Here is a 15,258-nt window from a genome sequence, read left to right as displayed (position 1 = left end):
TAGAAGAATTGCACATGTTTAACATAATGGATTACTTGCCATTTAGGGGAAGAAGTGGGAGGAAGAGAGGCAAAAAAAAATTGGAACACAAGACTTTGCAAGGATGAATGTTGAAAATTATCTATGCATATGTTTTGAAAATAAATGCTTTAATTAAAAATAAGACTACCATCATAAAAGGGTAGAGGTAGCTGAAAGCAGTAACAGGCTAAAGAGTAGGCAGGTCCTTTCTCCTATGGAGAAATCATCTCTCTGTAGCATCTAGAGATGGTAAAAAGAGTGGCAATTCAGAGAAGAAGCCATATTACAACTAATAAAAAGAAGATGAACATCCATGAATCTAGATGTCCGACACAAAGCAGTGCAATAAGGATACCTGGCATAAAGCAATGTGATTATATTGTTACTGGAATACAACAGCCACTCTGTAGTATTGGTAACATGATTTTCCATGGACACATGTATGACCTAGCACCACATGTTCTCTCTATATATGCCCCTCTATACATTTTCATGGTGACATGTATCTTTACATCTGGCTATTCCCTTTACATATCTACTTCACATCAGTGGTAATTTACTTTATTACCACTGTAATATATATAATGTAATAGAATGCACTCTTGTGTTGGACAATCTGTCTTACTATTTCTATGATATCTGATTAGATGTTTTTTGTTTTAAATAAATCTTGATGGATTAAGTAAAAGAAACACATTAGTGAGGTCTATTAATCTATAATGTTTGATTAATTGCTACCCTTGAAGATATCTGAAAATTAAAATAGTTTTCTGGACCTAGATATGTGAGGATGATACCACAAGGTACAAAAAGGAGAGATCAGAGAAAGGAAACTCAGAGAAATAGTAGAGTTAGGGGTGATGGTGAATTCTGGGATATGATTACCCACAATGGCTGGCTGAAAACAGTGAAGAGACAGGATACAGAAGTTGTTCAGCTGGAAAGCCAGAATGTTTGAGGAGATACAGATGTATAAAATGTTAATCAATTGATATAGAACTTGGTTTTAAAAGTCAAATACTGGTTGATTTCAGAAGGTTCAGAATTTTTTTCACTTATTTTTCTAAAGTTGGTTTCAGGAGGTTTTCAGAAGGTTCAATTTAGTTGAAATTTTCTTTTAATGCTTAAATTTCCTCAGGGAAAGGACACTAAGGTAGTATAGTATATGGAAAAGCACACTAATTATGGAGTCAGGGAATCTGGATTCAATTCCTGTCTCTTGAGCCTCAGTTTAATCATCTTTACAATGAGGTTATTGGATTATGTGGTGTCTGAGGTACCTTTAAAATTTTGATCCTAATTTCATCAGCTATGAATCAATGCCATGCTAATTATGGAAAGTCTTTGTACAGTGTAGATTTCAAATTTGAAACTAGAGACAACAAATTACTTCCTTCCTTTTTGGGGGTGGTGATGTTTGGGATGAGATGAGAAGGAAGACATGAGGTAGGAAAGAGGAATTCTTTGTCAAAAATTGCGACCAAGAATCATCTACCCAGCAAAACTGAGCATAATTCTTCAGAGAGAAAGGTGGTCATTCAAAGAAACAGAGGATTTTCAAGTGTTAATGATGAAAAGACCAGAGCTGAATGGAAAATATGATTTTTAAATACAGAACTCTGGAGAAGCATAAGGAGATAATCAGTAAAGGAATATCATAAGGGCCTTAATGAGATTTATCTGTTTATATTCCTATATTGGATGGATGACACTTATAACTCATTAGGACATTCTCATTATTATGGCAGTTAAAAGGAGTATATATAGAATATAAATGGGGATAGGAAATACAATTAGCGATAGTAATTGTAGAAAACTTTTTAAAGCAAGTTTCTCTGATGAAATATTATTGTTCTCTGGAATGATGAACAGGATGTTCACAGGAAAAAGAAAACCCTGGAAAATCCTTCATGAACAAAGTGAAATATACTGTATACAAAGTAATAGCAATGTTCTGGGATGACCAGCTATAAATAACTGTTATTCTCAGTAATACAATTACCCACACCTAATCGGAACCTATCCATACTCAGAGAAGGAATTGATGGAGTTGAAATATTTGAAGCATTCTTTATTATTTTATCTTTCTCTTTATTTTTAATTTATTTTTTCTTGAGGGTTTTTATTTTCATTAGGGTAGGAGATATATGTTTTCTTTCATAACTTGACTTTTATGGAAATGTTTTGCATAACTTCACATGTGTTTCTTAATTTTAAATGGGGATAAGAGAGAGAAATTAGAACTCCAAAATTTAAAAACAAATGTAAAAAATTGTTTTGAATGTAACAGAAAATATTAAATAAATTTAAAATTAAAACTGGGCAAAGGGAAGGTAATGAAGCTATAAGAAACCAAGAAATAATAAAACAAAATATAAAGAGTGAAAAAATATAGGAGAATGTGAAACATCTTATAAGAAAAACAACAGACCTGGAGGAAAAAAAAAAGTTAAAACCAAAAAAAGAACCTTGACACAATAATACAAGAAATAAATAATAATATTGAATAAAAAGAAGAACATTCAATGAACTGTCAGATTTTCAGGATTTTGTCTCAAACAAACCTGAACTCAATAGAAAATTTAACATTTGAGGCAACATCAAAGACTAATTGTAAGGGATTCAATAAGAATAAATTGTTTATGTTTAATACATGGGAATGTAAACCATATGTCTAAGGTTGATGTTAATGATTGGGCAATCCAAAATAAAGATTGGGAAAGGGTTGAATACTCTGTGATTCTAAAAAGCAAAACTGTCTAAGAAAAGGCAAAAATAGTAATTATGCTATCTGAATGAGGTGTGATTGCAAGAACTAAGGGGTAGCAATCATTGATCTCAGTTAAAGTCAAATTTTAAAAAAATTCAGTCAACAGAGAAATCTATATTACATGTCACCCATATTAATATTGTTTTAGATATATATGTTTATGTGTTTGCATATTATATGTATACATGTATTTATATATGATATATATATATATATATATATATATATATATATATATATATATATATATATATATATATATATATATATATATATATATATATTAGAGAGAGAGAGAGAGAGAGAGAGAGAGAGAGAGAGAGAGAGAGAGAGAGATGTATACACAAAGATATCTGTATTTAATGGCAACCTGTTTAGGGGAGGTAAGGGGGAAAAAAAGAATAAAGTGCCCAGCAGAGAACAAAAGAAAACCTATAAGGAAGCAAACAAAAGATGAACAATTATGAATAAAATGTCTTCTTTTATTATATATGCTTTCTTGAAATGGAAATTTATTGTTACCTGTTTTGAATCTTTGCCAGTGTTCTGCTGGGCACATGGCAATGTTCTGTCTTTTGTTTTTTTGTATAATATGCATTAAGCCAGAAGCTTTCACAGTAAGACAAAAGATGAAGCAAATATGTCTAATATCATCATTATTACTCAATATGGTATTAAAAGACCTAGTTATAGCAATAAAATAACAAGAAGAAATTAAAGGAATAAGTCAGGCAAGAAGAGAAACAAAATTATTATTTTTTGAGATGACATGATGGTATACCTAGAGAGTATCTTAGAGAGTCAACTAAGAAATTTAATGAAGCAATAAACAACTTTAGCAAATAATTAGGATATATTTTAACACCCCCCACAATGACCCAATGATTTTCAAATCATTAGTGCTTCTTTATGCTACCACCAAAATGACTAGAAAGAAATAGAAATACAAATTCTATTTAAAATAGCTTTGGATATTATAAAATACTTGGAAGTTTACATACAGGGATTATATGAATACAATTCCAAAACATTATCCAAAAGAACAAAGCCAAATATAAATAGTTGGAAAAATACAAATTGCTCTAGAACAGTCAAGGAAATATAATAAAAATTACAATACTACCTAAGTTAATGTTTTGGGTGTTAAACCAATCAAACTACCAAAAAATTGTTTTAAAAAATTAGAAAAAAATAATAAAACTCATCTCAAGAAAAAAAAAAGTTAAGAATCTATTTTTTAAATGGGAAGAAAGGAAACCAGCAGTATGAGATATCAAACTATGGCCAAAACTGCATTCATCAAAACAATTTGATACTAGGTTGTATATAGAGAGATTGACCAATGGAAAAGATACAGAGCCAGTAACTTAATGATTGATAAGCCTAAAAATCTTAGACATGAGGGCAAGAAGTCACTATTTGACAAAAACAAAAACAACAACAACAGCAGCAACAACTACTGTTGGCAAAAACTAGGCACACACCAACATCTCATGACATATACCAAGATAAATTCAAAATGGATACATCATTTGGACAATTAAGGTAATATCCTAAGTAAATTAGAGGAATTGAGAAGGACTTAAACTATCAGGCCTATAGATAAGGGATGAATGCATGACAAAATAAGAAGTACAAAGGTTCAGAGGAAGTAAAATAAATAAATTTAATTAATAATGAAAAACTTTGCATAAATAAAATCAATGCAGTTAGAATGAGAAAAGTAGGAAATTAGGGAAAAATCTCTGGAGTAAGTTTCTTTGATAAAGTCTTCATTTGTAATATTGTATAATATATAATGAACTTATTCACATTTATCAAAATAAGTATTCCTTAATTAATAAATGATCAGAGGATATTAACAGGCAGTTTTTAGAGGAAGGAATTCAAGTTATCAACTCCATCTAATGCCTCTGTATCATTTCTTCCCCTGCATATCATCCATATAACATAATTACTATTTTTACCTCTTTCCTAGACAGTTTTGATTTTGAGACTTAGGTCATCTTCAGCTCTACTCTAATCTTTATCTTGAACTACTCAATTCCTGATATCAATTTTAGATACATTGTTTACATTTCCACAGATTAAAAACATAAGCCATTTGTCCTTGGTGAGTTCCTTAAAGTTAGTCTTTGATGTTGGCTCTTATATGTTAAATTTTCTATTGAAGTCAGGTTTTGATGAGATTACTTCCTGAAAATCTGTGAGTTTGTTAAATGTCCATTTTAAAAATTCAATATCATCATTAATTTCACTTGATATGATATTTTTTGGCTGCAGGCCTAGTGATTTTTGCAAGCCTTTTGATTGACAATGCACAATATTCCAAGATTTTTGGCTTTTTATTGTAACTGCTGGTAGATCCTGTATAGTTTTAATTATAGCTCCAGCATATCTGAATTGTTTTGTTTTATTTTGCTTTTTTTCTTTTAAAATATTATTGCTTAATTTGGGGTTTTCAAAATTTAGCAACAATGTTCCTATCTGTTTTCTTTGTGGGATCTCTTTGAGATGATGATCAGTGGATTTTTTTTTTACTTCTACTTTCGCCTCTTCTATCACTTCAGGACAATTTACTTAAATCATTTTTTTGCATTACTGTGTCAAGGTTCTTTTTTTTGGTCACAGATTTCAGGTAGTCCAACTATTCTTATATTTTCTTTTCTTGATCTGTTCTCTAGATCTGTTATTTTTCTTATAAAATATTCCACATTATCTTTTTAAAAATTAATGTTAAAATTGTCTTTAATGTAATTGAGAAATATAATTTTTAAAGTCTGTGCTTATATAAAGAAACATGTGAAGAATTAATATTCTTTAGATAAATTCTTCAGATAAACATAGGAAGACATATAAGCTGATACAGAAATAAGTAGACAGTATAAACAGTGACAAAGCTGTAAAAAAACAAACGTTTTTCTGTGGTCAAACTCAAATAAATATTAATGACCAACATTACCCTTAGAGAACAAATGATGAAATATACTTTCCTTCTCTTAGTAGACATGTAGTACAACAGGTGGAGAATATTGCATCTGCTGTCAGATATTAGTGGTTTTGTGGATGAATTATGTTTAGCTCTCTTTCTCTGTTAAAGAATGGTTCAGGGAAAGGGTAGTACTTGGAGAAATGGCATGTAAAACAAAAGGCATTAATAAGGCTTTTAAAGTGTTACTTAGAATCTGAAAAAAATCAGAACCAAAAGAAATGGTCTACAGTGATGCCCCATCATATTGTGGCAATGGTCATCCTTCCTTTAAAGTCTGGACAACTATCCTCCTCTGCTTTCTCAAGACATGAGTTTCAATCAGTTTACTTTGAATGAGGAAAATCAGATTTTCAGGACTGTGCCTACGGAGGTTGTAAAGGAGTTGCAAGACAACAAGAGCAAGTAAAATAAATGAAGTAATGAATTCTTAATGTATAAATATATATTATGTTTTGTATTGTTACTGATTTTAAAATACATATATTTTAGTTGATTTAAGGTTAAAAAAACTCTTTATAAACCTTTATGACAATAATCCCTAATACCTGCTAAAGTGATGATAAGTTTCAGCCAATTAGGATGGAGAATGGTGGTAACTACCTTCACAGGGAATGGGGACTGGATCTATGATTTCACTTGTACAGTGAACGTCTAGCTGAGAAAACTCATTCTACCAATGCATCACACCTTCTATACCACTTCTAGACTTAGGAGAGTTTCCTAGAATACAGACATGTTAAGTGATTTGCCCAGAGTTATATGGCTAATATGTGCCAGTCATGGAAGTCAAAGACAGGTTTTCCCAGCTCCAAGGCCAACTGACCCTCTCTAAAGACCTACTATTAATTTCTGTTATGCAACAAACCAAATTAAAGCATCATTTAATTGGAGATTCAAGCAGGAAGTCATACTAGTCACAAACTAGTAATAACAATTAAAATAATAATAAAAACATTTCTGTAGTGCTTTCTGGTTTGAAAAAAATATATTTATATAAAATAATTATATATATATGTATATAATATAATTATGTATATATATAATATAATTAAATATATATATATATTATATAAATCTCATTTGAACCTTACAATAATGCTTCAATGTAGGTGCTATTATACTTTCCTTATTTTATAGCTAAAGAAACAGACAGAGATATTAAGTGACTTGCCTCTGAATTAATTAATTAATTTCCTGGAATAGGATTTGAACTTCGTCATCCTGACTATAAGTCTAGAACTTTATCAACTATGCCCCCAAGCTCTCCTATGACATGGGTTCCAATAACAATATTTTGGATAAAAAAATCAAATTTCCAAGACTATTCTTGCAAAGTTAAAGAATTATATCCCCAGAAAAATCCCCTTTGGTAACTTTTGTACATTTTTAATGTGCAAACTCTCTTAAACATCACTATCCATTCAGCATCCCCTGAATACATTGCCTTGAATGCCAGGAAGTATAAGAAAAAGTTATAGTGATGTATAAGAGAAACATGATTTTTTTTTGTCCTTGGTGAAGTTAATAAGCAAAATCTCTAGGTAGCTCTATATATTATTAAGTAGACAAGGAAAAATCACCAGAAGTGTAATTCACCTTCATATAGATTTCTGCTCATTTGCTTATTCTATGACAATATAAATTTTGATCAAGAAAAACCCTCTACTTGAAGAAGTTTGTTTAGGTATACAAATAAATGCATAGGAGGGCATAATGTGTGGCAGTAAAGAAACAGGATTCAGTCTGAATTAACTGTTCAGTAATGTGTTGGTTCAAGCCAGAGATTTCACTGACCTCTAATTCTATTAGGTCTCCTTGGAGAACTTATTCTTAAGTAGTTAAAACTACCATTACAATAAATGGCCCCTTGAATTGTAATTGTATCTCCATTCATTATTATTCAGCCATACTTTAATACTATTTTTTCTAATAACCAACTAAAAACTTAAGACTTGGTTTTGCTAAATATCACATGGCTAAAACTCTCATTTTCTTTTATGCTGAGTTACCATTTTCAGCTGTCCCACTATTCCTCTAGTTCTAGTTGACTCAAAAAACTTTGGTTTCATCTTTGATTTCTTTTTCTCCCAGTCTTGTCTGAAGCCAGTTCTCAGGCTACCATCCTTATACTTGACCAGCTAAGAGCAGTCTCCTTGCCCTGAAAATTGCCTAGATGTTCCCAAAGTTTCCTGAAGCAGGAAGCAAGAACATCCTCCTTGGTCGTATTAAGTAATAGATATTCCATATCACAAGGGGCCTCCACAAGAGTGTTTCCTGAGCATTAATGGAAATTTACTCAGATATTCCATCAAAAAGCTCCTGAAAGGATTATAATACTAGAGAGTTGTTATTTAATGGGTAATAGAATCTTATAGAGTGTAAACAAGTCATTTTGGCTACTCTTTTCTGAACTCAATATTCCAGTTCCAAATGTAGATGAACTAGATGTTTTGAGTGAAGAGTATTTCAGACAATAAACAACATCCAGTTATTTTTTGTTTCTCGCTTCCCCTTTAACAAAATCTTAAAACAAATAGCTGGTCTTCTAGCTTATCCTTTAATTCAAGATAGAATATGTGGGACTGAGCAAATACAGTAAGAGACAAAGAGTGGTGGGAAAACGAATTGTCATGAATTAGCCCACCTTGAACCAGAGCAATAGAAGAGAGGGAAATAAAGTTAGATGGACAGAGTGGGCCAGATATGGAGAGTCATGAATGTTATACTGAAAAATTTATATTGGGACCATTTTGTCAAACCCTGTGAAGTATTTTGCTGATTGTTCTTTCATTTTATAATAACAATGACGTCAATGTAGGGTCATCTGTTTATACTGGTGCTTTCCTAACAACAAATCCAATTAATTTAGAGACCGAAAGCTCCACTTCCTAAATAATTTGTTAGGCTTTTGCATAGTCTCAACTCATTCAATCTTTAGGAATTCCTTTATTTTGTTAAATATCACAATATGTTTAAAGTGCTTTGTAAATCTTCAACTCCTATATCAACAAGTTATTCTAACATTAATATTTCAGTGAATCTGTGAGCTCATCAATAATAATATTCCTTTCATTGCTGATGATCATAATCCAGTCATATCATTTCATTTTGTACAATTGTTATTCATGTTTTCTCAAACTTCTTCCAGAGAGAATTCATACTATTATTAATATTATTATTGTGTTGTGATTATTATTATCATTAATATTACTACTTTGGCTATATGGGCATGGGCAAAATATTTAATTCATTAACAAATTATTTTGTAATTTTAGGCATTCAGCAAAAGGATCCAACTTTTTTTGGTTTACAATTTCCTTCTCCTCATTTCCCCAAGATATTAATGGAGTGGTTAATAACATTAGTTATATTTTGCCTTTCTGAACAAAAATGATATAATACTAATTAGTATTTGTTGTATTTTTTTTGCTGTGGCACCAAAAATAACTTCAATTCATCCTATAATGTATTAAGAAATTCATCTTCCCATACCCTACTCCTCTCCCCCAATCTATATTTATAGTATTTATATTATATATAATATAGTGTTCATAGCCTAGTTTAACATCAAAGGGACCTCATTCCTAATATTTACCTAATAAATAATATGAAAGAGCTTATTCACCATTATTACCATCTTCTTCTACTTATACCTCATATTCCCATAAGTTTGTTTGTCAATGATGATTACCAATCATTAGCAATAACTAATATACATTAAATATAAAAATACAATAACAATAATAACAACAACCAATAACAATAATAATGAGCACCACAGCAATGAGTATTTTTTGCCAATTTTCATTTTTTGGGGAATTTCCTTAGTCTCCTAGTGTATATGTATAGGAGTTGGGTAAAAAGGTAAACTTGTGTTTCTATTTCTTTGTAGCTTTGATGAAAGGTTTGGCAGAAGAAGGGTTTTGTATTATTAATTTCTACAAGGATTGTGTCTTGTGATTCAAGTCTCTGGACCTTTTCTGACCCCATCCCGATTTCCTAAGAATCCCTGTCAGAACATATTTCCCCAGCTATGATGCAAATAAATACAAGTCCTCTAGCTCAATGGTTACTTTAAAGTTTAGATTAGCCTTGAAATCCCAAAATATGAATGGAATCCATTATGTTCTCTAACCCTTTAGTAAGTAGGGCTGGAAAAAGGGTTAGTACTAAAAGTACTCATTCCTGACTATAGCCAAATTCTACATATGAAATTCATGGCTGGACCTAAATTAGTGATAAAAATTTGTTTTGTATTGCAAAACTGTCTGTCTTTGCTTTTTACAAATGATATAATTTTGTAAATATATGTATTAGTTGATTTAAATAGATAAAGAATGATAGATTTAAATAGATGAAGAATGTTTTAAAGAGTGAGTTTCTATTATACAACAGACTATAAGTCTCTTGTCTTTAAGGGTTGAAAATTCAAATGAGGAATAATGCTTGTTTTAGAAACTGAAGTTTCTTAGATGAGATCTCTCCATGTGAGATTGAATGTGGCCAAAAAAGCCTCCAAGATCTTGTCTGCGTTCTCTGCTTTTAGGTGAAAGGCAGGCATATGTATTGAAAAATGTTTTGCAATACCATGTTAATCATAACTTAATTAGTATGGGTCACTTATCCATACCCATAGATCTTTGAAAAGAAATCCAACAAAAACAGAATGCCACCTTATTCCTAGCATCACAAAAGTAGAAGGAACCTTGGAGATCATACAGGTAATAAGTGACAAATCACGATTTCAGTTCAAAAACCCTTTGGCTTTTTACACCTAGCATTCCTTCCATTACTCACTCTCACTCTCTCTGTCTCTCTCTCTCTCTTTCTCTCTCTCTCTCTCTCTCTCTCTCTCTCTCTCTCTCTCTCTCTCTCTCTGTCTCTCTCTCTCTCTCTCTCTCTCTCTCTGTCTCTCTCTCTCTCTCTCTCTCTCTCTTTATATATATATTTGATAACATTCAACATTTGTTCAGCAAATAAATATTAGGAGATTATTTTGTTTGCAGGATACAGTTCTGGGTACAACATATACATCATGGAGTTTATATTCTCAGTCCTTGGCACAGTGCACTAATAAATGCTGATTAATTAATTTATAGGATAGTGATTCTCATCTGTAGTTTTTGCTGGCCTCATATTCATATATTGATATATGGCAATGTTCACTACCTTGATTAAATATAAGGAATTCAGTATTTTTTCTTGGGTGGGAGGAGAAAGGTGAAGAAGATGAAGTAATCATATTTACAACAAAAAAGTAAACAATTGCTTGTTGTAACTCTGAAAATTTAGGAATCCCCAAAGGACTCAGAGCTTTGAAAGTGATAGGAACTCTGCTTAAAAATTGCCAGAAGCTATTTTTAGTTATTTCCATGGGCTTTCAAGTAATCATTAAAAAAAAGAAAGAAAAATAAAAAAAAAAAAAAAACTTCTTTCTTGTTCATATTTATCCAGCATTCTACTTTGTCAAAGGGAGGACCAAATAAAATTGCAGAACACCTTTCAAGAAATCTTGGGTCATTAGACTTCTATTTCTTATGTGGAAGTAGAAAACGCCATTACCATCCACAACTAGCACATTATCTAAACGTTTAGTTATAACAAAAGCAACAACATTAATGCCTGCTGTTATTGCTCTGGATCGGTGAGAGTAAGAGAGCTCCCCAGTGTGACTGATTTGCTGTAAGGCTACAAGTCTAAAGAATATGAAAGGCAGAGCCCTGGTGTAAAACCCTGAATACATGCTTTCATTATGGTTTAAAGCATTTGAATTATAACTTGTAGGTCTATTTATTAAAAGGAAAAGCTTTCTTTGGCATGGGATAAATTAGCATTCCAGCTACAGTAAGATGCTGTTTAATACAAAGGACATTTCTCTAATTCCTTTCAGATCTCAATTCTACAGCTTAGAAGAGTTTGGTGTGTCTATTTCTAAATGGCACGGCCATTATACAATGCCCTTTCTTCAGCTGGCATCAAAATAACATTCTCATCCTCTAGGTTGTCTGTTCTTTACTTCCTCAAAGCTGAGGAGGCAAAAGCTGTGCCAGTCTAGTCCAGCTTTTCATGGAAAGCTGGCATTCTGAACTGGCGCCTAGATGTACTTTTAGACCATCCCCAGAGACAGCAGTGCTTTGAGGTGAATTTGTAACATTAAGGCTAACAAAGACATTAACATTAACTTTCTCACTTAACAGAAAGAAAGAAAGAAAAAGTCTGTAGCTTACTTATCAAGCTCCATTTGTGTGAGCTGGTCTGTTCTTTGCTCCCCAGTGACAACGGCCAGTTCATCCTTCAATTCCTGGATTTCTTTTTTCAAACGTATAATAACCTACAGATGGCAAAGCAAGACAGTGAATAAAAAATGCAAACCTTCTCAGGGTCTCAGGCTTTGAACGTGCTAACAAAGGATACTACTTTAAGACTATCTTGAAAATTTCCCAATACTAAAAGCTAAAATGACTTTGAAAATGAAGTGAGATTTTTATTTTTTCCTCTTTAAAAATACATTACTTGGAAGTCATAAACAGTGAAAAATGGTAGTCAGCAGATAAAGAAATTATTTGACTCATTAATTCTATCTGTTGTACTATTAAATTTGCATTAACATTGTATTTTTTAATTTTTACTAAGAGAGTAGGATTCAAACCCAGTGGCAATATTATGTCTGTCAGCAAAATAAAATATAAAAATGAAAACCAAATGTTCATAATTGTTGATATGTGAATGATTACCTTTCCTAGACAGCACTTCAACTATACCTGATTTTGGTCCTAGGATGGTCATGGTGCATTCCTGTAAATGAAATCTACTGTGACTAGTGTCTGACTCCAATCCTTCTGTCTATACATTCATTACCTAGTATCTCCTAAGGTCCCAAGGTGGGAGATGAATGAAGACAGGTTCTAAGTGATTTTAGACATAATACAAGGTTAACTTTGCTATTGGTGTCATTAATTTTTTTTAAGAATAGATAATCCTCTCATGCATATAAAATAAATATTTGGGAGCTTTGGGTGATGAGAGATTTTATTTTCAATTTCTGACATGTCACTTAATAGACAGACTATTGTAAAATAATAATATTTGTATTATAAATGTCAGGTATCAATGCTAGCAGCATCATTGCTAGTATTAACACCAATAATATTTACTTGGTCTTTTTTATTTTGTTGAATATCTTAAGTATCTATTATTTTAAGGATTTAAGTCCTCTTTCCATTGAAACAATGTCCTTAACAGATGGGTTTTGAAATGTGATATTATCTTACACTCAAAGAGCTATCGAACTGTGCACACCCTTTGATTCAGCAGTATTTCTACTGGGCCCAAAGAGATCATACAAAAGGAAAAAGGACCCACATGTGCAAAAATGCCCTTTTTGTAGTGGCAAGGAACTAGAAACCAAGTGGCTGCCCTTTTCAATTGGGAAATGGCTGATTAAGTTATGGTATATGAATGTTATGGAATATTGTTGTTCTACAAGAAATGATCAACAGGATAATTTCAGAGAGGCCTGGAGAGACCTACATGAACTGATGCTGAGTAAAATGAGTAGAATAAAGAGAGAACATTATACACAGCAACAACAAGCTTATGTGATGATCAACTGTGATAGGCTTGGCTCTTTTCAGCAATGAAGTAAATCAGACTAATTCCAATAGACTTGTAATGGAGACAGCCATCTGCATCCAGAGAAAGGCTTGTGGGAACTGAATGTGGATCACAACATAGTAATTTCACCTTTTTTGTTGGTGTTTTGCTTACTGTTTTTCTTTCTCACTTTTTTCCCTTTTTGATGCAATTTTTCTTGTGCAGCATGGTAAATATGGAAATATGTTTAGAAGAATTGCTCATATTTAAGCTATATTGGATTATTTGATGTTTAAGGGAGCAGGGTAGGAAAAAGGAAGGGAGAAAGAATTGGAATGCAAGATTTTGCATATATTTTGAAAATAAAAAACTATCATATATATATATGTATGTATGTATACACACATATATATATACATACATATATATGTAAATTTATGTTATCTAAAATTTTATTACCCTGGGGCTAACCAAATAGTAAACCTTTCTAACTTAGATAGAAACTGATCCTCCATCATTAGAACTATTAGACCTATACCTGATGTCCTTTCATCTGGCCTAGCCAAGAAGTCCTGCTCCCACCACCTTCAAGAACAAATAAAAATTTCTATTTCAGTGTAAGATATCATGTAGGATTTTATTGGGGAAAAAGAGGGTTTCACTCCAGTTTTTCCCTTGACTTTGTGTCTTAGCCCTTTTGGTATCTAACAATGTATATAATGCCCCTTCCTCCTTCTCTTCCTCAGGTAAACCCTAATACTTCCCTTAAACAACATGTACATTCCATGGTCTCCAGTGCCTTTTCTTCTTAAAGAAGATTCTTTTTAAAATGAGCATGATACTCTAGATATGATATAACTAGGACAGAGGATCACTTTCCTTGATATGGAAATGGTATTTCTATCAAAGTATTCTAAGATCACACGAGTATTTTCCTCATCCTTTGAACAAAATATTTTAGGAGAGGAGAAAATACTACTAATGAAAAGTAATTAGGAAAATTATAAAATTGACTGACAAAGCAAATATTTCAATTTATCCTCCTTTAAAGTCCTACTCTACATTATGGATATGTTCCTATAGGCAATGAAAGTTAGGGGATAAAAATTTCTTGAAGATACTGTAATATTATCAAGGTTTCAAGTATAAACTACATGCCTAATATCTGATAACCATCTTAAATCTGGAATGATTCATCATTGGATTGATTCAGTTTGGATTTTTAGGATATAATCGACAAATATCCTGATTTGAGGGATCTCACACTGTTTGTGGTATATGTATGATTTAAAAATACATTTTTCCTAAGAAAATAAAGGAACAAGGTAATATTGGAGAATATGGTTTGTAGATGAACAGCACTGCCATCTAAAGTTTGGTCATTTGGTGCAAGTGATAAAATTTTAAACATTAAATATTCAGTAATGTTTTATAGAATACTCTCCAAATGCATAAGAGAGAAAACTAAATAAGCTACATATAGCCAGGTCATGTTCCTTTGCTAATTCCTCATACTGTCTTAAAGAACAGAGGATAACTTCCATATAAACATAAATATTTCTTTCTTTTTAACAAAAATGTTTTTAAACTTCCATGTACAAAAATGTTTGTAGTAGTCCTTTTTGTAATGGCAAGAAACTGGAAATTGAGTGAATACTCCTTAGTTGGAGAATCACTGACTAAATTTTGTTCTTTAAGAAATGATAAGCAGACTGATTTCAGAAAAGCCTGGAAAGACTTAACATGACTTGATGCTGAATGAAGTGAGCAGAATCAAGAAAACACTGTACACAGTAACAAGAAGATTATGTAATGATCAACTGTTACAGACTTGGATCTTTTCAATAATGAGATGATTCAAAGCAATTCCAACAGATGTGAT

The 15,258-nt window shown here is 31.8% G+C and overlaps 1 protein-coding gene and 1 long non-coding RNA gene across 3 annotated transcripts in view; one reads left to right on the top strand and one right to left on the bottom strand.

The window, feature by feature from the left end:
* Positions 1–15,258, bottom strand: part of KIF6 (kinesin family member 6) — a 466,898-nt gene that overhangs the window by 276,715 nt on the left and 174,925 nt on the right. For both annotated transcript variants that reach the window (XM_074311016.1, XM_074311015.1), the window contains exon 10: positions 12,011–12,114. In XM_074311016.1, the coding sequence (XP_074167117.1) occupies positions 12,011–12,114 (104 nt within the window). The remainder of the gene's footprint in view (positions 1–12,010; positions 12,115–15,258) is intronic.
* Positions 1–15,258, top strand: part of LOC141566457 (uncharacterized) — a 287,659-nt gene that overhangs the window by 197,260 nt on the left and 75,141 nt on the right. The window lies entirely within an intron of this gene.

This window comes from Sminthopsis crassicaudata, chromosome 4, assembly GCF_048593235.1.
Source record: "Sminthopsis crassicaudata isolate SCR6 chromosome 4, ASM4859323v1, whole genome shotgun sequence".
NCBI classification, from domain to species: Eukaryota; Metazoa; Chordata; class Mammalia; order Dasyuromorphia; family Dasyuridae; genus Sminthopsis; species Sminthopsis crassicaudata.
This window is presented reverse-complemented; position numbering and strand designations above follow the sequence as displayed.